The sequence below is a fragment of the Triticum dicoccoides genome, chromosome 6B (assembly GCF_002162155.2).
Source record: "Triticum dicoccoides isolate Atlit2015 ecotype Zavitan chromosome 6B, WEW_v2.0, whole genome shotgun sequence".
In the NCBI taxonomy this organism is placed as follows: Eukaryota; Viridiplantae; Streptophyta; class Magnoliopsida; order Poales; family Poaceae; genus Triticum; species Triticum dicoccoides.
In genome coordinates, this window is record NC_041391.1 from 221028542 (window position 1) to 221054777 (window position 26236).

Genomic DNA, 26236 nt, shown 5'->3' on the forward strand with positions numbered 1-26236 from the left:
TTTCTTTTCTGTTTTTATTTATTTATAAACACTTAGGCATTTTATAAAATTGTGAACCTTACACCATAATTATCTTTGTAATACATGGCAACCACCGAACATTTTTATTTTAATTTTTAAAAACTTTTATTGTTTTCTTTTATTTAAATTTTGAATTTGTTTCGGTTCTGAACTATCGAGAGTTTATCACAGTAACCGTGGCGACGTGGCATCATTAGCGGGAAATCACTATAGCTTAATTATCCGGGTGTCACATGGATGATGCTCTTATGTATTGTGATGTTGTATTCGTGTGGCATTGTATGCCTCTTGTATGTATCCCCATCTATTGTGTAATGTTGATGTAATGATATCCACCTTGCAAAAGCGTTTCAATATGCGGGTCTATCCTTGGTGGGACCTTCGAGTTCCTTTTGGATAGGGTCACATATTGGGCATGACACTTGACTTGAGCGAAGACCTCCCCGGCAACGGTGCCAAAAATCCTTATTGCTACCTCTTGAGCATGTGTTGGTTTTTCCCTTGAAGAGGAAAGGGTGATGCAGCAAAGTAGCGTAAGTATTTCCCTCAGTTTTTGAGAATCAAGGTATCAATCCAGTAGGAGGCTCCTCAAAATTCCAAAGCACCTACACAAACAAACAAGAACCTCGCAACCAACGCGATAAAGGGGTTCTCAATCCCTTCACGGTAACTTGCAAAAGTGAGATCTGATAGAGATAATAAGATAACATAAATATTTTTGGTATTTTTATGATATAGATTGGAAAATAAAAGATGCAAATAAAAGTAGATGGAAAACTTATATGATAAAAGATAGACTCGGGGGCCATAGGTTTCACTAGTGGCTTCTCTCAATATAGCATAATTATTACGGTGGGTGAACAAATTACTGTCGAGCAATTGATAGAAAAGCGCATAGTTATGAGAGTATCTAGGCATGATCATGTATATAGGCATCATGTCCGTGTAAAGTAGACCGACTCATGCCTGCATCTACTACTATTACTCCACACATCGACCGACTCATGCCTGCATCTAGAGTATTAAGTTCATGAAGAACTGAGTAACGCATTAAGAAAGATGACATGATGTAGAGGGATAAACTCAAGCAATATGATATAAACCCCATCTTTTTATCCTCGATGGTAACAATACAATACGTGCCTTGCTGCCCCTTGTGTCACTGGGAACGTACACCGCAAGATTGAACCCAAAGCTAAGCACTTCTCCCATTGCAAGAAATATCAATCTAGTAGGCCAAACCAAACTGATAATTCAAAGAGACTTGCAAAGATAACCAATTACACATAAAAGAATTCAGAGACGATTCAATTATTTCTCATAGATAAACTTGATCATAAACCCATAATTCATTGGATCTCGACAAACACGCTGCAAAAAGAGTTACATCGAATAGATCTCCAAGAAGATCGAGGAGAACTTGGTATTGAGATTCAAAGAGAGAGAAGAAGCCATCTAGCTAATAAATATGGACCCGAAGGTCTGTGGTAAACTACTCACAACTCATCGGAGAGGCCTTGGAGATGATGTAGAGGCCCTCCATGGTTGATTCCCCCTCCGGTGGAGCGCCGGCGAAGGCTCCAAGATGGGATCTCGCGAATACAGAAGGTTGCGGTGGTGGAATTAGGTTTTCGTGGTGCTCCCCGATGTTTTCAGGGTACGGGAGTATATATAGGAGGAAGAAGTATGTCGGTTGACGCTCGGGGGGCCCACGAGGGTGGGGAGCGCGCCCACCCCCAAGGGGCATGCCGGGCACCCTCGTGGCCGCCTCGTTTGTTGCTTGACGTCCACTCCAAGTCTCCTGAAGTGCATTTGTTCCGAAAAGATCAATCCCGAAGGTTTCATCCCATTTGGACTCTGTTTGATATTCCTTTTCTTCGAAACACTGAAATAAGCAAAAAAATACAGCAATTCAGGCTATCCTCCGGTTAGTAGGTTAGTCCCAAAAATGATATAAAATTGTAAAGTAAAGCCCATAAACATCCAAAACAGGTAATATAATAGCATGGAACAATCAAAAATTATAGATACATTGGAGACGTATCAGAACACTTGTCGTGCCACTGAGCTAGATTGGTGTGAATCTTCTTCTTGGATGGTTGACATGGAGACCTATGGCCTAAGGCCTTTGCAAAGCTGTTGATACACAGGCGACGCCTTTGGTGATGGTGTGGTCTCCATGTAGTTGTCGTCATTCACCATTGGGCTGGTGACTTGCACTGGTGGAGTACGGGGTGTTGCATCTCGAACTGGGGTTTCTTCTTGCGGGCGCTCGACCCATGAATCATCCTGAGCAATTGGCGTTAATGGACGACCAATGCTGATGTATTCACTGCTCGTTGGAGCAGGTGATGATACCAACTAATGCTCTAGCTAAGGAAGGACTTCATCATCGACAACATTGTCTTCATGACCAATGTCTTCAGCTGCGTTGGGGTCAACAGCTGGAACTTGCTCTTCTTCATGAGCCTCTGTGGAAGCAGGCTTGTGGAGTACAACTCCATGCTCTTGGTTTGTGGCAGCCGGGGGAGCAACAGAGATGGGTTCAACAATGAGTGGCTGAGAGGCTACATCATGCTTTTTTTTGAAGACTTAGTTTCCTTAGTCTTCAGCTTCTTCTTAGAAGGAGCATCGTCATATATGTCCTTGTGCTTGCGCTTCTTGGCTTTAGCTTCTGTCGCTCTTGTCTTCTTCTGTTCAGAAGCTGCTGAGGGGACCTTAGGCTTCGTGCCGGTCATACTGGCAGGGAAGACAATGCGAGGTTCTTCCCGCCTTGGTGTAGTGTGGGTCTCAGCAGACTTCTTCTTCTTGGCAGCCATCCTGGGATCAATGCCAGGCCGCCCAAGAGATTTTCGCTTCTCGGCTTTATTGTGGGCTTGAACACATTTCTCAGCCAGATACTTCATGCGCTGCCTTGAGCATTTAGCTTCTGTGTGTTTCTTGTGGAACTCCTCCTTGAGGTCATGCATCATCTTCTTGAAGATTTGAACATCAGTCACACCGAGCTTATCCATGTTCTTCTTGAAATGAGCCTTCTCATAGTCAATCTTGTTCTTCATCTCGACAATCTTCTGAGCCAAGGCCAATTCACCAGCAATGGCACCATGGAAGGTGACGCTGATGTCCATTGGGAGCTGAAGATCATCAATACTGATGTCCTGGTTGTCAAACCACTCATCAATGAAGTTATTGAGAATATGAACATCAAAGAGCAGCAGATCATTGAAGATTTCAGCTTCTTGCTTGCTCTTGATAAGCATTTCCAGAGCATCGTTAGCAAGATCTTCATCACTGGACAGATCAATGGCTTCATCTTTGTTGCGTAGCACAACGAATGGTGTCGGTGGTTGCCCTGTGGCCTTCTCGGGCAATGGCTTCTTGGTCCTTTTAGACACACGAGATAAGTCCTCAGACTGCACACTAGATTTAGGCGGTGCAATCCTCAATGGCTTCCTTGCTGAAGCTTTTGGTGAAGAAGATGGCTTTGAAGCTTTTGCCTTCTTCTTCTTCTTTTCTTTAGGCAGTGAGGGGGCAGCTTCAGTATCAGCATCACCATCAGAGTGCTCTACTACTGCTCTCTGAGCAGCAATGTGAGACATAAGCCCATTGAAATTGGCAAAGGGGCCAATTCTGTTTTCATTAGCTTCGTGTGTCCCATCAGATCTGCGAGCAGAGGGGCCAGGGTTGAAGTTGAGGCCATAGTCTTTTGCGTTCTGGGCAGCAGAATCTTTGGCAAACTGAAAGTTGCCTTGAAGAGATTGTCGTCACGGCACCATAATAAGGAGGATGGGTCGGCATTTTCAGGCTGCGGTCCTCTGACCATGCAAGGATAGAATTCCTGCGCAATAGCTTCAGGCTTGTTCTTCGGCACTAGACCGCGATACAGACTGTCTCCCCATGGATGCTTGATGGAGTTCTTCTCAGCATATTCAGGCATGACAAATCTGTACTTGAACCACTCCTCAGCCCAATATCTTCGGATCCACTGAATCCGGTTCTTGCACTGGTTGTAGTTTTCATCAGGGTCAGACTTGTATTATTCATACAAGGTAGGGGGCAGATCAAGAGCTGTGTTGCCTCGGCGTTGCCTGCCACCCTTCCGAGTAGACTTTTCTGAAGCCATAATATTTAAGTTGATTGGCTTCAGCACAGTGAATGGCTTCCGTCTGATTGGCTTCAGACAAGAACTGACTTCAGGTGATTCAATGTGATGTTGTAAGTATTCTGCAAATGAACTTAGACTATGATAACCAAGGGATTCTCCCACGGACATGTACCTGTGGCAGCATTAGAGATGCAAGGGAAGGGGAAGAGGTCATATGCATTCTTAGAGGATTTTGAAGATAAATCAGTGTTGAAGACATTGACCTCATAGTGCGAAGACATTCACTTATTTGGAGAGAGTTGGTTCCAGATTTGTATGAATCCATGAATAAGTACAAGGAATCTAACTAGTTATGAAGCATAAGTGAATATACTAAGCATGGTATGAGATGTAAAAGAGAACAAATCCAGATTTGGAAGTTTAGAAACCACTTTGGAAAAAGTGGTCGGATTTGACGGATCTAAAAGGCAGTAAAAAGTAAGATTTATTTACCCTTGACGAACTGCTAGATGGATGGGAAGAGAAGCCAAGCAGTTCAATCTCCCGCGCCCTAACTTGGCGGCGGAAGACACCTACGGTGGCGGCGGAGAGGACGAGGTCTGCGGCCAGCGTGAGGACGGCGTCGAAGAGGTTGCAGCAGCTAAGCGCTTCTTCTCCGACGATGACGCGAGCTAGCGGAGGCGCTAGGGTTTATTCGAGGTGGCGGGGTGGAAGAACAGATAATGACCGCGCGGATGAGAATTTATAAGGAAGAGGAGGGCGGCGCAACGCAATTACGCAGGTGCCCCTGGCGGTTCACATCTGAGAAACATGTGGCATACATGCAACTACTTATTTGGAGAGAGTTGGTTCTAGATTTGTATGAATCCATGAATAAGTACAAGGAATCTAACTAGTTATGAAGCATAAGTGAATATACTAAGCATGGTATGAGATGTAAAAGAGAACAAATCCAGATTTGGAAGTTTAGAAACCACTTTGGAAAAAGTGGTCGGATTTGACGGATCTAAAAGGCAGTAAAAAGTAAGATTTATTTACCCTTGACGAACTGCTAGATGGATGGGAAGAGAAGCCAAGCAGTTCAATCTCCCGCGCCCTAACTTGGCGGCGGAAGACACCTACGGCGGCGGCGGAGAGGACGAGGTCTGCGGCCAGCGCGAGGACGGCGTCGAAGAGGTTGCAGCAGCTAAGCGCTTCTTCTCCGGCGATGACGGGAGCTAGCGGAGGCGCTAGGGTTTATTCAAGGTGGCAGGGTGGAAGAACAGATAATGACCGCGTGGATGAGAATTTATAAGGAAGAGGAGGGCGGCGCAACGCAATTACGCAGGTGCCCCTGGCGGTTCACATCTGAGAAACATGTGGCATACATGCAACTCACTGAGAGTTGTTCCATGTTCCCACGCACGCCTGTATTGTCGGGTGGTCGTTCCGGCTTCTCCGGTTTTCAGGCAATAAGGATGCAGCATTAAAAATAGATTAAATGTTTGTCAGACTGTCCTCTGCTGACAAGGACTCAGAGAAGACAATCGATAGGTTTCAATAGAACGCATATGATTTGGATAGATAGAGTTGAGGTAGAAGCACAGAATAGGTTAGGGTCCGATCACATTCACTTAGATCAAAAGATTCAAGAGTGAAGACATAGCTATAAGTGAATGTTGTAGAGGACAGAACACACACACACACACACACACACACACACATATGTGAAGATAAACCAACTCAACATTGTGAAGATAAATCATGAAGACAAAACAATGTTGAAGACAATCCAAATGCAAAGACTTTGCAAATATAACGCCAAGAGAAACACTTCAACAAGAATTAGGTGGTAGCGTTACCCACCGTATAGGAAGTATTAGACCCAGACATGGCGCACAATTATCGTGCCGCTCCGAAGTCAAATTCCACATTAATGTATTCACACTCAGAGGGTAAGTCTTCATTAATTTAAGATATACGTTACTTCGTGTGTTGCACATCTAAGTCGTCAATATGCATAAGCATTAGGATGTGTGTCCATTCACAGGACATTCGAGGATTCTAAGATATTTAGCTCACACCGCGACTTGCAAAACCTCTTTTCATCCAAGGGCTTAGTGAAAATATCTGCCAATTGCTCTTCAGTGTTGACGTGAATGATATCAATGTCTTCCTTGTTGACATGATCTCTGAGAAAGTGATGAAGGATCAGAATGTGCTTTGTCTTCGAGTGCTGAACTGGATTCTTGGAAAGCTTGATGGAGCTTTCATTGTCATAGAAGAGTGGCACATTCTTTGTGTTGATGCCATAGTCCTTGAGAGTTTGCTTCATCCATAGAAGCTGAGCACAGCACGATCCAACAGCAATGTATTCAGATTCTGCAGTGGAGAGTGACACACAATTCTGTTTCTTTGAAGACCAACACACAAGTGATCGACCGAGAAAATGACATGTTCCTGAGGTGGATTTTCGATCAACCTTGTCACCAGCATAATCAGCATCAGAATATCCAATCAGATCAAATGTTGAGCCCTTTGGATACCATAATCCTATCGTTGGGGTGTAAGCCAAATATCGAAGTATTCGCTTCACCGCTAGGTGATGCGACTCCTTTGGTGCCGCTTGGAATCGGGCACACATGCAAACGCTAAGCATTATATCTGTCCTAGATGCACATAAGTAAAGTAAGGAACCGGTCATGGAGCGGTATACCTTTTGATCAAAATCTTTACCATTGTCGTTAGGACCTAGATGACTTTTGGTTGGCATTGGCGTCGTGTATCCTTTGGAGTCTTGCATTCCAAACTTCTTCAGGCAATCTTTGAGGTATTTCTCTTGTGATATGAAGATGTCATTCCTCTGCTGACGGATTTGAAGACCAAGGAAGAACTTTAGCTCACCCATCATGGACATCTGATATTGCTCTTGCATCATGTGTCCAAACTCATCATTGTATCTCTTGTCGGGGCAGCCGAAGATAATGTCATCCACATAGATATGGCACACAAATAGTTCACTGTCGTATGACTTCATGAAGAGTGTTGGATCTAGAGAACTAGGTTTGAAGCCTTTGCTCTTCAAGAAGTCTTTGAGCGTGTCATACCAAGCGCGAGGTGCTTGTTTGAGGCCATACAGTGCCTTGTTGAGCTTGTACACCATATCAGGATGTTTTTGGGTCTTCAAAGCCAGGTGGTTGTGCAACATACACTTCTTCTTCAATCTTGCCATTGAGAAAGGCACTCTTCACATCCATTTGGTACAGAAGGATGTTGTGATGGTTGGCATATGCTAGCAGTATGCAAATGGCTTCAAGTCTTGCCACGGGAGCAAATGTTTCATCAAAGTCAATCCCTTCTATTTGAGTGTAACCTTGAGCAACCATACGAGCCTTGTTTCTGACAACTTGACCATGTTCATCTTGTTTGTTGTGATAGATCCATTTGGTGCCAATGATATTATGCTTGCGGGGATCAGGACATTTGACTAGTTCCCAGACATTATTCAGCTCGAACTGATGAAGCTCTTCTTGCATGGCTTGAATCCATTCAGGTTCCATAAAGGCTTCAACAATTTTTTTGGGTTCAGATATAGAGACAAATGCAAAGCGCCCATAGAAATTTGCTAGTTGTGTTGCTCTTGAACGAGTGAGTGGACCAGGTGCATTGATGCTATCAATTATCTTCTCAATTTGTACTTCATTTGCAACATGGGGATGTACTGGACAAAGATTTTGCTCTTGCAGATCATTGTCTTCAACTTCAGCATTGACTTCAGGCTGAGCATTGTCTTCAGGTTGACTTGGTGCAATGATGAGTTCATCTTCAGCCTGAGCCTCAAATGATATGATTTCACCAGTACCCATGAGCTCGATAGATTCACTAGGAGGGGCTTCATCTAGCACATTTGGCAGGTGCTCTCTTTGCGAGCCGTTAGTCTCATCGAACCGCACATCCACAGTTTCAACCACTTTATAGTGAAAGAGGTTGAAGACTCTGTAGGAGTGTGAATCCTTTCCGTATCCAAGCATAAAACCTTCATGTGCTTCCGATGCAAATTTTGAAGTGTGATGTGGATCCTTGATCCAGCACCTTGCACCAAATACTCTGAAGTAACTACGTTTGGTTTCTTACCAGTTAGCAGCTCATATGATGTCTTCTTTAGAAGCTTGTGAAGATAAACTTGGTTGATAACGTGGCATGCAGTGTCAATGGCTTCAGGCCAGAACTTCCTTGGAGTCTTGTACTCATCAAGCATCGTCCGAGCCATCTCGACGAGGGTTCTGTTCTTTCGCTCCATGATGCCATTCTACTGATGTGTGTAGGGAGCAAAAAAACTCATGAGTGATGCCGAGTGTATCAAGATAAGTGTTGAGGCCAGTGTTCTTCAATTCTGTGTTGTTGTCACTTCTGATGTGCTTGATCTTGATGCCATAGTTTTCATGGCACGATTGGCGAAGCGTCTAAAGACATCATGCACTTCAGTCTTATAGAGAATTATATGCACCCATGTATATCTTGAGTAATCATCAACAATAACGAAACCATAGAGACAAGCAGTGGTAGTGAGAGTAGATTAGTGAGTAGGGCCAAATAAGTCCATGTGAAGCAGTTCGAAGGGTTGAGATGTCGTCATGATTGTCTTTGAGGGATGCTTGGCCCTAGTCATCTTCCCGGCTTCATAGGAACCACACAGATGGTCTTTCTTGAACTTGACCCCTTCGATGCCCACGACATGCTTCTTCTTCGCGAGAGTGTACAAGTTCCTCATACCCGCATGTCCTAGCCTTTGATGCCAGAGCCAACACTCTGAAGCTTTTGCTAGAAGACATACGGCAAGTTGTGGTCCTGCTGAGAAATCTACCATATACAGATCATCTTTTCGATACCCTTCAAAGACTAGAGATTTGTCAGATTCCATAAGGACAAGGCAATGATATTTTCCAAATATCACAATCATGTTCAAATCACATAGCATTGATACAGACATTAAGTTGAAACCAAGGAACTCAACAAGCATCACTTTATCCATGTGATGATCCTTTGAGATTGCGACTCTACCAAGACCCAATACCTTACTTTTACCAGTGCCAGCAAATGTGATATGACTTTTATCAGATGGGCGAAGGGTTGAATCCATCAGAAGACTTTGATCACCAGTCATGTGGTTGGTGCAGCCACTATCCATAATCCATTCTGAAGCTTGAGGTGTCATAGCCTACAGTACAGTTTGGGGGATAGGCTTCACCAAGACAGTTTTGAAGTGCAAACATCTGACGAACAAGTGGAACATAGAAGTTCAAATCTTGGTTAGTATAGATAGGATGAGTGTCAAGGAATCCCGGGACGAAATACATAGTAAGACCATTTGGACATTTTATATTGCGTCCCACAAGATGTTTAAGGTCCCCAACATAAGCATCAGACGCCTTTGATTTCCGGCTGGAGACCTTACCCTGCAAAAGAGAGTTAAGTTTTCTTAACCACCCACATCTTCAGGGGTGGCTTAGAAGCAATGATTCTAAGTGCAGCATCTGAGAACTTCAGCTTTGAAGCCCTAGCAAATAGCCTTGCAGGAGGAGAATAATACTCATAAGAATAAGCAGAAAAGTTCTTAGACTTATGAACATAGCGGTTTGATGAAACACGCTCATATTCAAAGGTCTGAGTATGATTTCCCTGCAAAACATTGGCGTTAGGGTGACTCAGGTGAGTCCTCTGTTTGTATGAAGCCTTTGGACCATATGAAGCCTTTGGTCTAGGGTTTGTCTTCTTCCCTGGTGGTGTCATGACGACATTCACAGGAAGACATTCTAGACAATGCTTGGGGTACCCAGATCTTCTTAAGAGGTGGTCCATTCCTGCAGTTAGTACCAATGTACCTGGCAAACACTTCACCATTCTGATTCCTGAATAGTTTATAGTTTGCATCAAAGGATTCATCAATGATAATTGCGTTAGCACTAGTGAACCCAGATAAGGTAGATGGATCCACTGAAGGTCCCTAGCAGCAACCCATGTGGTTTTGGGGTACTGCTCAGGCATCCAGTAGGAACCATCAACATTCATTTTCCTCTCGAAACCAACACCCTCTTTCCTAGGGTTTCGGTTCAGAAACTGCTTTTAAGGACATCACATAGTGTCTGATGCCCTTTGAGACTTTTGTACACTTCTGTCTCAAGTAATGACTTCAACCTGGCATTCTCATCAGCAATAGTAGTGGTATCCTCAGCTGAGGGGTTAGTTACCACATTAGCAGTTGAAGATATTGCAACAGTAGCAGCAGTTGAACATTCAGCAACAGAGACAACATTATCATGCTCAATACATTTTAGACATGGTGGTTCAAATCCTTCCTGAGCGGAACTGATCTGTTGAGCGCGGAGTGACTCATTTACCTTTTGAAGATCTTCATGAGCTGATCTCAATTTCTCAAGTTCTTGCTTCCTTTGAAGATAATCATAGGAAAGCTTTTCATGAGAGGTTGAGAGCGATTCATGACGACTTTCAAGTTCATCATACTTAACATGAAGATTTTTAATGTCTTCAATTAAGGACTGAGATCGGGTCATTTCTGCGTCCAACAGGTCATCGCTTTTGTCTAACAATTTTTGAATATGTTCCATGGCATTCTGTTGTTCAGTTGCAATTTTAGCAAGTGTTTTGTAGCTAGGTTTAGATTCACATTCAGAGTCATCTTCACTTGATGTTTGAAAGTAAGCATCACGTGAGTTTACCTTGGCACCACGTGCCATGAAGCAGTAGGTGGGAGCAGAGTCATCCTCATCCTTAGCATCAGTGTTGGTGACGAGGCCATTGTCTTCAGTGTTGAAGATGGACTTGGCGACATACGCGGAAGCTAGAGCCAGGCTTGCCATGCCGGAATCAGATTCCTCTTCAGACTCTGCCTCTACCTCCTCAGATGCAGACTCCTCCTCTAAATCCATCTCCTTGCCAACAAATGCACGAGCCTTGTTTGATGAGCTCTTCTTGTGTGATGAAGACTTCGATGAATACTTGGAAGAAGACTTTGAAGATTTCTTCTTCTCCTTGTCATCAGAATCATATTCCTTGCTCTTCTTCTTCTTCTTCTTCTTGGTCTCATTGTCCCACTATGCACAGTCAGAGATGTAGTGACCAGGTCTCTTGCACTTGTGGCATGTTCTCTTCTTTTGATCACGAGAGGAAGCTTCATCATTTCTGGAGCTGGATCTTGAAGACTTTCTGAAGTCTTTCTTCTTAGTGAACTTCTGGAACTTCCTCACAAGCATAGAAAGCTCCTTTCCAATGTCGTCAGGATCCCCAGAACTGCAGTCAGATTCTTCTTCAGACGATGAGACATCCTTTGCCTTCAAAGCGTGAGTACGGCCATAGTTGGGACCATAAATATCTCTTTTCTTAGATAGCTGGAACTCATGTGTGGTGACACTCTCAAGTATGTCAGACGGATCGAGAGTCTTGAAGTCAGGGCGCTCTTGAATCATCAGGGCCAGGGTGTCAAATGAGCTATCAAGAGATCTCAGAAGTGTCTTGACGATTTCGTGCTTGGTGATCTCAGTGGCGCCGTGTGCATGAAGCTCATTGGTGATATCAGTGAGGCAATCAAATGTGAGCTGGACATTCTCATTGTCATTTCTCTTGAAGCGGCTGAAGAGATTGCGAAGAACACTGATCCTTGAGTCTCTTTGTGTTGAGACGCCTTCATTGACCTTGGAGATCCAGTCCCAGACTAGCTTCGCAGTTTCCAGAGCACTCACATGACCATACTGCCCCTTGGTCAGATGACCACAGATGATGTTCTTGGCAGTTGAGTCCAATTGTATGAACTTCTTGACATCAGCAGGAGTGACACCTTCACCAGTCTTGGGAACACCATTCTTAACGACATACCAGAGATCAACGTCAATGGCTTCAAGATGCATGTGTGTCTTATTCTTCCAGTAGGGGTAATCAGTGCCATCGAAGACAAGGCACGCAGCAGAGACTTTGATTATTCATGTAGTCGACATAGCTAAACTCCAGGTGGTTAAACCGAATCACACAGAATAAGGGAGCACCTTGCTCTGATACCAATTGAAAGTGCTAATATCCGACTAGAGGGGGGTGGATAGGTGATTTTTATGAAAGTCTTCAAAAAAAGGGGTGTTTCAAAGACAAACAATAGAAATGAACCTATTGATATGCAGCGGAAGGTAGACTACACTAGACAAGCCATAGTCAAGTAAGCAATGTAGTGAAAGCACGAAGACTATAAGCAGCCAGGTAGTATGGATCAGGATGGAAGATAGAATGAAGCCAAACAGACAACAGTCTTCACTCAGTGAAGTCAATTAGATCAGGCAAGTAGGCAATGACTTCACGAAGACAAACAGTAAGTAAGGTGAGAGAGGAAGGATAGAACCAGTTGCTCGAAGAGGACAAGGGATTTGTTGGACCAGTTCCAGTTGCTGTGACAACTGTACGTCTGGTTAGGGAGGCTGAGATTCAACTCAGAAGACCGTGTCTTCACCTTATTCCCCTTGATCTAAGAACACTTAGTCCTCGCCCAATCACTCTGGTAAGTCTTCAAGGGAGACTTCCAAACCTTCACAGACTTCGTTCCACTGGCAATCCACAATGACTCTTGGATGCTTAGAACGCGACGCCTAACCGGCTGGAGGATGCACAGTCCTCAAGTGTAATAAGTCTTCAGATCACGCGGACAAAAAGACTTCAGTGATGCCTAACACTTTTTGGCTCTGGGTGTTTTGGGCTTTGTCCTCGCAAGGATTCTCTCTCAAGGGCTTCGGAGGTGGGTTGCTCTCAAACGATAAAAGTCGTGCACTAACTCTAAGCAGTTACCAATTTATGGTGTAGGGGTGGGCTATTTATAGCTAGGAGGCAACTCGACCTGATTTTTCCAAAATGACCCTGGGTCACTAAGGAACTGACATGTGTCCAACAGTCAGATTTCAAACACACGCGGCAGCTTAGCTTGGGCTACAAGCAAAGCTGACTCATCCAGCTCTGGATAAGATTTGCTCTCATTGTCTTTGCTCGAAGACATAGGATTTGGTTGAGCATCACATCAGTCACTCTGACTTTATTCACTTGGACCCCACTTTACAGTACAGTGGTTCCTATGACTCAACAAAGAAGAAAAGGAAACTACGAAACAACTATGTCTTCACACTCCATAGTCTTCACGCGACGTCTTCTCATGTCATAGTCTTCAGTGTGAATGTCTTCACAGACCACCATTGTCTTCAATGCCTTCACACATTTTTAGGGGTCATCTCTGGTAGGTAAACCGAATCAAGATGGGACTACTACCTGTGTTATCCTGCAATTCTCACAAACACATTAGTCCCTCAACCAAGTTTGTCGTCAATACTCCAAAACCAACTAGGGATGGCACTAGATGCACTTACAGCTACAACTAAACCTTGTGCACTTGCAGGACATCACCCACGCCACTGCCGCCGGGAGCCCTCCCTCCGCTCACTCCCCACATCGACGCTGTTGGAGGGACGGTCAGCGAAGCCATGCTGGCGATGGTGGCAGCAGGACAACCCCACAACCCCTCGCACATTGCAACCCCCTCCTCCTCTAGATTCGTCCTCAAGCGGCGTGGTCCCCTCCGGCGCACCCTCCTCCCTGTTGGCCTGGCCCGCCGTGGCTTGGTGTTGGACATGGTGGTGGTGGTGGCGGCGTTGTTTTCTCCTCCATGCACTATGCCCTCCACCTCTGCCCCGAGATTGGATCTCGTGCGCACGGTGCCCCCTACGGTTGCCTCTCCCCGAGATTGGATCTCGTGCGGGTGGTGCCCCCCTTCGGCTGCCCCTCCCCATTGTTTGTCTGGCCGGCGACGCTGCCTGGAAGCTCACCTCTGCAGCCCCTCCCTCCGCGTGGACGCAGCCAGCTATTGGTGTTGCAGCTTGCCAGGGTGTGGAAGCGGATGTTACGGCCGGCAGCTGGCCTGCCTCATGCAGGTAGCCCTTATCTTCGGCGGCGCCCACCGTCCTCTCTTTGCGGTGGCAGCTCCGGCATGCAATGTAGGCTACGATGGTTGATGTGGTGTTCGTGCGGCACCTCGCCGTGACCTCTGGACTTGCGTTCTCTAGTGTCCGTGGCTTGGCAGCGTCCTCTCCCGGTGCAGCTCCGGCCTTGGACCCCGCAATCCGGTAGTTGCGTCCCTTCCAACACTCTCGGCTCGTCGACGTCTTGATGGCTACTGCCCCGGCAACTCGGATATGCGCTCTGCCCAGTCCTAGCTTGCTAGTGTCGCTTGTCGCTGTCGCTTCCCTTGTGTCGGTTCACTCTGCCTCACCGCACACCCCGGCCCTCGTATGCCTCCACACCTTGCCTGGTGCTAGATCCTATGTCGTGTGTCCAGTGTCGCCAGGTGCCACCTTCCAGCGGCCAACCCTCCTACAGACTTGGCGGCTCCGGCCAACTACGGCTTCCCCATCACAGATTTCATATTCGACAGCTTTGGGATAGCTCAGTATCAGACCGGGGAGAAATCTCTGCTTGGCTTGCTGGTGCTAGCAGCGGCGACGCTCGCGGGTGTCGTCTTCCTTGGAAGCTCTAGCATGGCCTTCATCTGCGCCCCTCTTCGAGCTCAGGGGAAACCCTAGCTCCAGTTTCTCCGGATTGGATGGCGGCGGCGTCATGGCGTCGCTTTTCTTCTTGAAGGTGCTATCTTGTCGCTCTTGGTGCCCTGGTGCTGGCTTTGACGATGTTGGACGTCTTGTTGGTTTGATTTGCTTCTCTTGTTCGGGGCTTTGTGGGTTTAGTTATGTAGTCTCTGCTTAGCGGAGCATCCCATATCTCTCTGCTTCGGGTGTCATGTACGTATTGTGTGATGTTCCTCTACTTGTACTCGTTCTATATTCTTCTATCAATGAATGATAAGCAAGCTTTGCGTATTCACGAAAAATAAAAGAACACGGAAAAACAAGCAAGAACCAATGTACTCTGTTAACACACTACGCCGCATCCTTTTTCCTTCTTGTTCTCTTTAACTCAAATTATGCTAGATGGGTTTAATTTACACGTCCAAAATTAGTCATGGATTCCATCAACCACCCCTGCTCAAATGTACATATGTTCTTCATCAGATGGATGGTCGACGCATCGAATTAAGCTCATCACGAACCGTCGATCCCGCCCGTGCCTCAGAGTTCCACCATGCCATGCAATTCAGTGCATGCGATCGATCGATCGATCGATCGTTCCTGAATCGTCTCGGTTGATTTGATATTACGGATCAGTGCGTGGGTTGTTGTGAACTTGTTTGCCCGATCGTAGTTATGATTTCGATTCTCCCTCGCCCGTCAACGTCGACGAGGATTCAGGCTCCGGCTCCCTGATTTCCTCGATGCCCGCGAGGGCCGACTTGAGGTCCAACCTCTTGTCGATGTCCGCCTCGCAGCAGGTGAGCGCCACCTGGAGGAGCTTGAGCATCTCCTCCTCGTTGCCCTTGCCGCCGGACATGTCCTTGTCGAACACCTCGCCGGTGCGCTCCTCCGTGATGACGGAGTTCACCCACCCGGCGAGGTCGCTGGTGCCCTGCCGCCCCTGCCGACAGGCCGGGAACTTGCCGGTGAGCACCTCGAGGGTGAGGATCCCGAGGCTCCACACGTCGCTCTTCCTGGACGGCTTCCCGTGCGACCCCACGCACTCGGGCGCCTTGTACGCCATCATCACCTGCGCCGCGTGCGTCGCCGTCAGCACCGGGACCAGCGCGTAGTCGGAGAGCGCCGGCTGGAACGTGCCGTCGAGCAGCACGTTGGACGACTTGAGGTGCCCGTGCGGCACCGACAGCATCGGCAGCTCTTCGTACAGGTGCGCCAGCCCACGCGCCGCCCCCTTGACGATCCGAAGCCTCTTCCTCCAGTCCAACATCGATCCACGATTCCCTGTATCAGTCATAACAAATCTCAATCAGCTTCCTCCATTGTTCATGATCTGTACGATGATGATGCCGCAGAAAGTGAAGATTTGACTTTCTTGCGTACCGTGGAGGAGCTGGGCGAGGCTGCCATTGATCACGAAATCGGTGATGAGGAGCTTCTCTTCTTTCTTGTAGAGGTAGGCGACGAGGGGGACGAGGTTGGGGTGGGAGAGGCGGCCGAGGCGGCGCATGTGCTCCGAGAAGTCCTCGCGGCCGACGCCGTTCATGTCCTTGAACCGCTTCACCACCACCTCGGGGCCTTCCTGGAGCGTCGCCTTGTACGACGACCCGAAGTTGCCGCTGCCCAGCACCTCCGCCGACGCCCGGAGCAGGTCCTCGATCTCGAACCTCACGCGGCTCTCCTGGATGAACACCAGCCGCCCGTGCTCGTCGCGCCGCCCCCCGCGCTTTGCCGGGCCGCCCGACGTGGACGCGGCCGCGGGGGCGATGACGGTAGCCTGGCTGATGGAGACGGCCGGCGCGGTGTCCAGGACCGGGTTGGACGGCGTCACCTCGCCATTGGGGAGGGTCACGCAGCCGTCAGTCCGCTTCGCGCGTCGCCGCCGACGACGCCGGCGGCCCAGGACGCCCATGGCAATGCCCGCGGCGGCGAGCAGCACACCGAGGATGATGAGCAAAATGACAATCCTCATGAAGGTGGACATGCCGCCGGCGGGCGACGACGCGGATTCGCAGACCACGTCCGTTGGCTTGCCACACAGGAATTTGTTGCCTGCAGATACACTTTTCCCAAATCAATTCACGATCAAGAACGTGTGTCACGCACTTAATAAACAATAATTATTCAGTCGGGCGCTCCATTTACACGCACGATCGGCACTAGTAACATTGCAAAAAATTCTGATTTGACTAAATAAATACCTCGGAACATGGTGGCGTTGAAGCGGCCGAGGCCGGCGGGGATGGGGCCGGAGAGGTTGTTGTTGGAGACGTCGACGAACCTGAGCTCCGGCTGGGAGAAGTCCGGGAGCTGGCCTTCAAAGCGGTTGTTGGCGAGGGTCAGCTCCAGCAGCCGCGGCGACGTGATGGAGCTGGGGACGCGGCCGGAGAAGTCGTTCCGGTGGAGGTGCAGCTTCCGGAGCCCCCGCATGGGCAGGAACGTGTCGGCCGGGATCTCGCCGGAGAAGCGGTTCCGGGAGAGGTAGAGCATCTTGAGCACGCCCAGCGTCGACACGTTGGGGAAGGGGCCCGTGAGCGCGTTGTCGGCCAGGCTGATGACGCGGAGGCCCGGGAGCACGGCCAGCGAGCCGACGTCCGGCGCGCCGCCGGCCAGGCCGAGGCGCTCCAGCTGCAGGCCCTGCACGCTGCCGTTGCCGTGGCAGGAGACGCCGTACCAGGAGGAATGGTTGCCGTGGCACGGGCCCGGCGTGCCCCACGACCGCAGCGGCCCCGGCGGCGAGCCGTCCGAAGCCCGCAGCTTGTCGCGGAACGCCACCAGCACCTCGCCTTCCGTCTTGTCCCCGACGATCGCCGCGACGAGGACGGCGGCGGGGGCGCAGAGGCCGACACCGACGACGACGGCGACGTAGAAGGCGAGGCGGAGGTGTCCGGGCGGCCGCAGCCGCGCCATGGCGCCAGCGGCGATCGACGGGCGTGCGCACGCTTGCCGCACTCGGCTCGTTCGTCCGTTCGTCCGCTCGACCGCCGGGCTTCTTGCGCGCGCGCGCGGGTACGGCGGTGGCGCGGATCAGGACCGCACGTACGTGTGGCGGGGGAGATGGGGTCGGGCTGGGCGGCTACGGCGTTTTGCATGCGCATGGCCAAAGGGGAGGGAGGAAGGAGGTGGTCGGGAGCCAAGGGGCCCAGTGAGGTCGCGGCGCCTGAGGGGCTAAGAATAGGCGGAAGAAGAGCGATTCTTCCAACTGAAATGATTTGCTGCTGCCATTTGCGGGCCTTGTGGGTTGGCCGGGTTGAACCGGAGCGGAGGCGACGATCCGTTAGAGCATTTCTAGTAGTACCCCTAAACCCTTAAAACTGCTTTAAGGATTTGAGGGTTTAAGGGTTCTACTAGTAATGCTCTTAGTTTGGTGGTTACTTGTAAGCTAGAACAGAATGAAGATAAAACATTAGCTTTCTCTTGGCGTTTTTGCCTTTCTATATCTGTGTTTTATTAACTCATAATATAGCGTCAAACTCCTCCAAAGCATAAGGAATGACATCCGACCTCTACATAAAAAAGAAACAGTGGCAAAACTAAAGTCATATCTCATATGAGACCGAAACTATGTCTAATTCAAGGAGGCTGGTGGTGCTATCCAGTTTCTGTGAGTATGAGTTTGGGCAGAAGGAGGTTGTACCCGCCTGTACTATGTCCATTGCCATCTCTGCCAACTGCTCCAGTGCATACAGTGATAAATAATATACAAGGAAAAACTTTTGTCATTAGAAACAAAGTCATCCCTATATAGATAAATGATCATAGTAAGGCAGATGCTTCACCCTAGCGTACTAAACTTTTAGCTATTCGTCAAGCCAGTGACCTTATATATTGGCAACACTTATAAATGGATATAAATTGAATGCTACTATAATGTCTGGTCATATAGAACACGCACTTGCATTGAAAGTAGAGAGTTATTTGATTGTCTCTCGTGAGCGCAAAAACTACACTTCTTACTTCATTGTCGGTTGTGGCGAGCAAAGTGCCCTTTGTGAGCACAACACCTCTTCGAAGATACTACATAAAAATCTTAAATTTTAGTGTTATCTTCAATTTTTCAAATTTGATTATTATTGTCCCATCTCCAAGTGCAAAAGTGCACGATGCATATAGTCGATTACGAAGGACCCATTTATAGTTAGATTTCAGTGAAACACATCTGTCCTTGTGTCTAGATAATCGAATTCAAATAAAATAGAAGATGCTGTCATGACATAATACGTGGTTGGCTAAATTTTGCTTAAAGGATATCTCCTACTGGGAGGAGCTAAGCACCAGCGGGTGTATCATTCTTATCGCGTACAATGTGGTACAAGGCTAGATATTACCGGAGATTGGTGTTTTCCATCCACTTATCCTTTCAAAAGTTGATCTCAAAGACGTCCATTATTGCAAAAGGTCCAAAGGAGAACAAAAATATTTGTTTGCCGCCATCAGACCTTCCCGAAGATGTCTCTCTCCAGGCATTCAACATGTCGAGACACAACTTTTGGGCCTAAATACTTGTTGCGTGGGATGTTTTGCTAAACATCATCCTCAATAAGGAGCTTGAACCGTCATTTACTAAGTAAGCCATTATGTTTTACCTGTAGGTACTGAATACCTTCATGGTCTTTTGGTCGACAAACCATGCTCCATTTAGCTAGCCTATGTATTGTTTGTTTTCATTATCTCCCTCCAAAAGAATCTGAATATGTAATAATCCAGCCTTTGCAGGACCCTTTTTTGGTAGTTGAAAAATTGAGAGCATATAGAGAACCATGTTTGTGAGAACATAATTGACCAACTGAAATGATTTGTTGCTGCCATTTGCTTTGTGGGTTGGCCGGGTTGAACTGGAGAGGAGATGACGATCCATTAGTTTGGTGGTTATTTGTAAGCTAGAACAAGATGAAGATGAAACATTAGCTTTCTCTTGGCGTTTTTGCCTTTCTATAAGTGTGTTTTATTAACTCATAATATAGCGTCAAACTCCTGCAAAGTATAAGGAATGACATCCGATCTCTACATAAAAAAGAGACAGTTGCAAAACTAAAGTCATATCTCATATGAGACCGAAAATACCATGCACATTGCCATCTCTGCCAACTGCTCCAATGCATACAGTGATAAATAATGTGCAAGGAAAAACTATTGTCATTAGAAACAAAATCATCTCTATATAAATAAATGATCATAGTAAGGCAGATGCTTCACCCTAGTGTACTAAACTTTTTAGCTATTCGTCAAGCCAGTGACCTTATATATTGGCAACACTTATAGATGGATATAAATTGAACGCTAGTAGAATGTCTGGTCATATAGAACACGCGCTTGCCTTGAAAGTAGAGAGTTGTTTGATTGTCTCTCGTGAGCGCAAAAACTACGCTTCTTACTTCATTGTCGGTTGTGGTGGGCGAAGTGCCCTTTGTGAGCACAACACCTCTTCAAAGATACTACATAAAAAATCTTAAATTTTAGTGGTATCTTCAATTTTTCAAATTTGATTATTATTGTCCAATCTCCAAGTGCAAAAGTGCATGATACATATAGTCAATTATGAAGGACCCAGTTATAGTTAGATTTTAGTGAAACACATTTGTCCTTGTGTCTAGTTAATCGAATCCAAATAAGATAGAAGATGTTGTCATGACATAATACGCGGTTGGCTAAATTTTGCTTAAAGGATATCTCCTACCGGGAGAAGCTAATAAGCACCAGCGGGTGTATCATTCTTATCGCGTACAATGTGGTACAAGGCTAGATATTTCCGGAGAGTGGTGTTTCCCAGCCACTTATCCTTTCAAAAGTTGATCTCAAAGCCGTCCATTATTGCAAAAGGTCCACAGGAGAAAAAAAATATTTCTTTGCCGCCATCAGACCTGCCCCAAGATGTGTCTCTCCAGACATTCAACATACCGAGACATAACTTTTGGGCCTAAATACTTGTTGCGTGGGAGGTTTCGCTAGACACCATCCTCAATAAGGAGCTTGAACAGTCATTTACTAAGTAAGCCATTATTTTTACTTGTAGGTACTGAATATCTAAACCTTCATGGTCTTTTGGTTGACAAATCATGCTCCATTTGGCTAGCTTATGTATTGTTTGTTTTCATTATCTCCCAGCCAAAAGAATCTGAATATGCAATAATCCAGCTTTTCCAGCACCCTTTGTTGGTAGTTGAAAAATTGAGAGCATATAGAGAACCATGTTTGTGAGAAGATAATTGACCAAGACCAATCGTCCTACAACTGAGAGCAACTTGTCTTTCCAACTTCTTAGATGTTTCTCTAAGTGTTCTTCAACATGGTTCCACTCTGCATTAGTGAGGCACCAATAATGAATCAAAATTCCTAAATATATAATTGGATAATTGACCTTGTGCCCAACCAAATGGATCAACATATTATGTGGTCGTCTCATTGCTTCTATAAAATAGAACAATTCACTTTTGTGAAAGTTAATTTTTAAGGCTTGTCATCTTCGCAAAAGCTAAAAGATAAAGTTTAAGATTTCTAACCTTGTCAAGATAATGTTTCGTAAAATAATCATATCATTGGCGTGTTGCAGAACTGAGAGGCTCCAATCCATAAGGTGTGGCACTACTCCTGCAATTTGGTCATCATGTTTGACACGTTCAATTAGAATAGCTAACATGTCTGCAAAAAAATAGAATAGCATTGGAGACAAAGGGTCACCATGACCATACGTAATCCCTATTTTGTTTGGAAGTAATAGCCAACATCATCATTGACTTTACTAGACGCACCGCCTCCAGTTAGGAAAGTTTGGATCTACTCGTGCCATTTCTCGAAGAAAACTTTCATTCTACCTAAGGGTCCATTGGAAAAATGACCATTTGCTTTTGTCATATGCTTTTTCAAAGTCAATTTTTAAAACTACCCCCCTCATGTTATTCTGGTGCATCTCGTGTACATCCTCATGAAGAATGACTACCCCATCCAAGATATTTCTTCCTTGCATGAAAGCATTTGGGATGGCCGTATAACCATCCAGGATATTGGCTTGTTCATTGTAAGGAGACAAGTTTTATTTTAGAATCTTCTTGACCAAACATTTCTACATACTTTGTTCAAAAGGGGTTTCATTCACCAGAGTACGAAGGCCTACAGTTTTCAACACCAGCAAAATTTCTCACGCCTTGCAGCTAAGATGGCCTTGTATGAATGGAAGGAGCCTCACAAGCTATGTGTGGGGTTTGGTAACCCATGCACCGAGGAAGATCTTTATTTCTTCTATGCCTCGGCAATGGTGCAAAAACATATTTTTGGGACTCTCCTTGGCTACTTGGGTGCAAGCCCAAGGATATTGCCCCACTAATTTATGAGGCCTCGAGGAGAAAGAACTAGAAAGTGCGTGAAGCTCTCAATGCGAATGCTTGGATGTTAAAGATCAACCATGACACCGACATCTCTGGAGACCACATCCAGGAATTTTTCACTCTGGATGCTTGTGCATGACTTCCAACTTGACGAACAAGCCGAAGATGACATTGTTTGGAAACACTCCGTGGAGGGGCTCTAGTCAGCGGCCACCGCATACAAGGTGAAATTCCTTATATTAACATTATCCCTATGGACTCCATGGTTTGAAAAGTTTGGGCCCCTTCAAAGGTTAAATTCTTCGCATGGTTGACTTTGCAAGACCGGATTTGGACCGTCTCTTATTTAGAGCGGAATGGTTTGGCAAATTGTGGCATTTGCCCTCTTTGCAAAAGAGAGCAAGAAACGGGCGTTTACCTCTTCGTCAAGTGCCTCTACACTATGAAGCTATGGAGATTGGTCATTTAGAAGTTCAGGTTTTTGCACATGAACAACTCCACTTGGCACCTTGAGGGATCCATCATGGAATGATGGAATGGACACCTCCACTTGGCACCTTAAGGGATCCGTCATGAAATGGTGGGGTCATGAAATGGTGGGGTGAGAGAACCAACATGGCAAACCCTAATAGGCGAGCTATGGCCTCCCTTACCATGCTCGTCTCTTGGACAATATGAAGACTCGTGTGTTCTGCCACAAAAATGCACCACCACCAATCCTCCTCAAAAGGCTAATCTTTGGGTTACCGCGGGTGCTAAGTGGGAGTAGTTTTTCTGCCGTGATTGTGGGTCACTTGTAAAACTCTGTTCTCTTCTTATTTACTGGATGAGGCAAATCTTATGCCTCTGTTTCAAAGAGAGAGAAAAAACAATCTCGTACGGTGTCCTAGGACCAATTGAAGAGAAATCACACAGAACAGCAGATAAACTGATCCAGCCAATGTCTCTGTAAGCATCAGGCAGGGGGGTGAAACAGATAGTGGCGCCAACGCACATACAGGTGTCTGCTACAAACCTACATCATTTGATTAGAAGCATCCTACATAGCCCTCATATTTACATAGAAGAGAGAGAGAGAGAGAGAGGACACGGAGAGGGACAGAGACGGACGATCAGGCTGGCATGATTCGACCCTTCAAAGTTCAAAGGAAACCCGCCTACCATCAGTCAGTTCACACCGACGACATCCTCGATCCCGTTTTCCTTGATCAGATCGGTGAACTGGTTCAAGTAGCTCACGAGCCCACCTAGCGACTTGATCAGCTCGTCGGCTTTCTGCCGAGTGGTCTCCATTGCATCAGGTGAGACGGCATAGGCAGGAGCATTGTGGTGGCCACCATCTTCATCAGCGTCTCCACTTAGTATCATATGAATATGCTGAGCGTTCTCGTTTAGCCTGTTGGCTAACTCCCATGCGTTGGCTTGGCTTTTCTTTGGTTCGTTGTCGGTCTCCATCTCACACCCTTGCGGACAAAATAGCACAGAGGCATGAAGTTAGCCGCAATCAAAATGTAACATGAAACAAAAACATTCACATTGACTGGCAGTACATGGTAGGGATCAGGGATTTCGGTAATAATTCATCCAGAGACGAGATTAACTAAACATGTATCATCATCATGTGTGTTCATAGGATCTGCTTTGGAGATTCATAAATACAAAACGCGGGTATTTATGCAAGCTATTGATCTAATAGCAACGCCAATGCAATAAAAAGACGCAATTTTGATAGAAAATGGGATGCAACTAATACAAATCCACCTGCATGACCTACACAAGGAAACAGCACGTACTAACAATTTCTACGACAAATAGTGAATCAAATGCTTCACACAGATCGCTACAAACACAGTAGATTTGGAATCGCTCTATAGTTACAGCATTTATAACCTAGAACCAATTACGGAATACAGGCTTACCACTTCTTAATAATGAGATGACATATCATGTTTTATCGAAGCAAAGCATATTCCGTTAGGAGCATTGTGAAATAGCACCTCATTCCATCGAAATAATACAATGATGAGAGAACTGCTTGATATTCATAAATAAGCAAAATGGTAACATTTTTTCTTTCTTTAGGACATGTTAAAATATGGATATGTTAAATTCTACTCCCTCCGTTCCTAAATATTTGTCTTTTTAGAGATTTCAAATGGACTACCACGTATGGATGTATATAGACATATTTTAGAGTGTAGATTTGCTCATTTTGCTCCGTATCTAGTCACTTATTGAAATCTCTAGAAAGACAAATATTTAGGAGCGGAGGGAGTATAAAGATGTCAACGGGTGACCACCACCTGTTCATCGTTGGATGGGATCTGAATCACATGATTCCACACCATCCTTCGGTCTTTTTCTTTCGCTCAACATGGCAGCAATACAATTTTATTATTGTGTACCAACGCACAGATCTGTACTCCTAGATGTTAATTGATGTCGGGGATCCATTCGCCGTTGGATCAGAATCAGATGTCAATCAAACGGCTTCACATTCCTCTTACACTCTTGGCACAGCCTTTTTGCTCGATGTACAAAACCTACACGCTTGAAGTAACAAAAACAGGATTGTGGATTGTCATGGACAAAATCAATGATATATGCGAGCCCAGCCAAGCATGAAGAACCGCCACTGGAGTGGATACAACGAAAGAGTGAAAGCAATTCTACCACATCATATCAAAATGCTCCACTGGCCAAAGCTTTAACTACTAAACCATTAAGTATCCTCAACATATCATACTCAGAGCACACCATCACCCAACTGAAGACATCTAGCCGATTCATACCCACATGCGAACATGTAAAGGAAAATGAGTGAAGAATTGTACCCAAATCATCAGAAGCATTCGCAGCATTTTCATCATCCACCCGCATCTCCTCCTCACTCCCGTCACCATCCGCCTCCTCCTCTTCTTCAACCCCAGCATCGCCACCCTTTTCCTCTCCCACCTCAGCAGTATCACCAGCACCACCATTAGCACTGACCAAGCCCTCGTCGCCCCCTCCTCCCCCGGCGCCGCCAAGGAGCGCCTCGTCGACCCGGATCAGCGCGTCCATGATGCCATACACCTCGGCGTCGAACTCCGCGGGGAGCCCGGCCTTCCTCCTGGCCGCGGCGCTCATGCGCCAGTAACTCCCCCCGGTCCGCCCCTCCCAGCGGCGCACCGCCCCGTACTCCGCCACGAGCGCCTCCCACCTCCGCTTGCACTCGCCGGCCGCCCTCCCCCTGCGCCTCGAGGGCGCCCCACCGGCATCGGAGAAGGCAATGTTCTCGGCGACGATGGCCCACTTCTGGAAGGCGGAGACGGAGCGGGCCCAGCCGTCGTCGTCCACGGCGGCGACGGCGGCGACGAGCGCGAGGGTCTCGGCGGCGGTCCACTCGGGCGCGCGGCCGGAGCGCGTGCGGCGGGGGCTCGGGGGCCTGGAGGATTTGAAGGCGGGCGGCGGCTGGTCTCTGGCCGCGGGCGTGAGGGCGAGGGCTTTGGAAGGGGACGGCGAGGGGGACGCCGCTAGGGCCTGGACGATGCAGGGCGAGTCGGAGGCGGCTTCGTTCGGATCCACGGAGGGTAGGGCTTGGACGATGCACGGGAAGTCGCCGCCGCGGGGATCCATGGAGGCGGAGGCTGTGTTGGGGCTTGGGGGAAGCGAGAGCTGAGTGACAGTGAGTCAGTCGGTCAGTGCGGCACGGAGGCTTCGAGAGAGTCAGCTTATTCATTGACGAGCTTCTACATAAGAGCATCTGCAATGGAAGACGTGGATGCAATACTTCGAGGCCCAAAAATGAATGTCCCTCCAAAAATGATGTAGATGAAAAAAGAAATACATCTCTGCCTTCTGAAGATGTAAAATACTCCATTCGTTCCTAAATAATTGTTTTTCTAGAGATTTCAACAAATGACTACATACGGAGCAAAATGAGTGAATCTACAATTTAAAACATGTCTACATACATCCGTATGTTGTAGTTCATTTGAGATGGCTAGAAAGACAAATATTTAGGAACGGAGGGAGTACAACACTTCGTGATGCAAATATACATCTTCATCCACTGGAGATGTAAAAGCAGCAGCCATGCGCCACAACCAACTGTTGTTGCACTTCCTTCACCCAACCTATCTTCTTCCTCCCGCCGTACTGCCGCCATCCGCCCACCCGCTCACCGCACTCCGCCGTTGTCGTCCCGC

At 46.9% G+C, this 26236-nt stretch overlaps 2 protein-coding genes across 2 annotated transcripts; both read right to left on the reverse strand.

The window, feature by feature from the left end:
* Positions 1–15086: 15086 nt before the first annotated feature.
* On the reverse strand, positions 15087–17634 carry LOC119321058 (pollen receptor-like kinase 5). Its single transcript, XM_037594909.1, has 3 exons — positions 16926–17634; positions 16108–16776; positions 15087–16008 (listed from the first exon to the last, which is right to left on the reverse strand). The coding sequence occupies exons 1-3, from the start codon at positions 17632–17634 to the stop codon at positions 15398–15400; spliced, it is 1989 nt and encodes a 662-aa protein (XP_037450806.1). The 3' UTR covers positions 15087–15397.
* Positions 17635–22942: 5308 nt separating this feature from the next.
* Positions 22943–25752, reverse strand: LOC119324323 (trihelix transcription factor ASR3-like). Its single transcript, XM_037598110.1, has 2 exons — positions 24881–25752; positions 22943–23509 (listed from the first exon to the last, which is right to left on the reverse strand). The coding sequence occupies exons 1-2, from the start codon at positions 25662–25664 to the stop codon at positions 23214–23216; spliced, it is 1080 nt and encodes a 359-aa protein (XP_037454007.1). The 5' UTR covers positions 25665–25752; the 3' UTR covers positions 22943–23213.
* Between the last annotated feature and the right edge of the window lie 484 nt (positions 25753–26236).

Coding starts and splice junctions, on each gene's coding strand:
- LOC119321058 (XM_037594909.1), bottom strand. CDS start 17,634: ATGGCGCGGCTGCGGCCGCCCGGACACCTCCGCCTCGCCTTCTACGTC. Junction 16,777..16,925: donor CAACGCCACCATGTTCCGAG/GTATTTATTTAG, acceptor GTGTATCTGCAG/GCAACAAATTCCTGTGTGGC. Junction 16,009..16,107: donor CCTCGCCCAGCTCCTCCACG/GTACGCAAGAAA, acceptor TGACTGATACAG/GGAATCGTGGATCGATGTTG.
- LOC119324323 (XM_037598110.1), bottom strand. CDS start 25,664: ATGGATCCCCGCGGCGGCGACTTCCCGTGCATCGTCCAAGCCCTACCC. Junction 23,510..24,880: donor GAATGCTTCTGATGATTTGG/GTACAATTCTTC, acceptor TTTGTCCGCAAG/GGTGTGAGATGGAGACCGAC.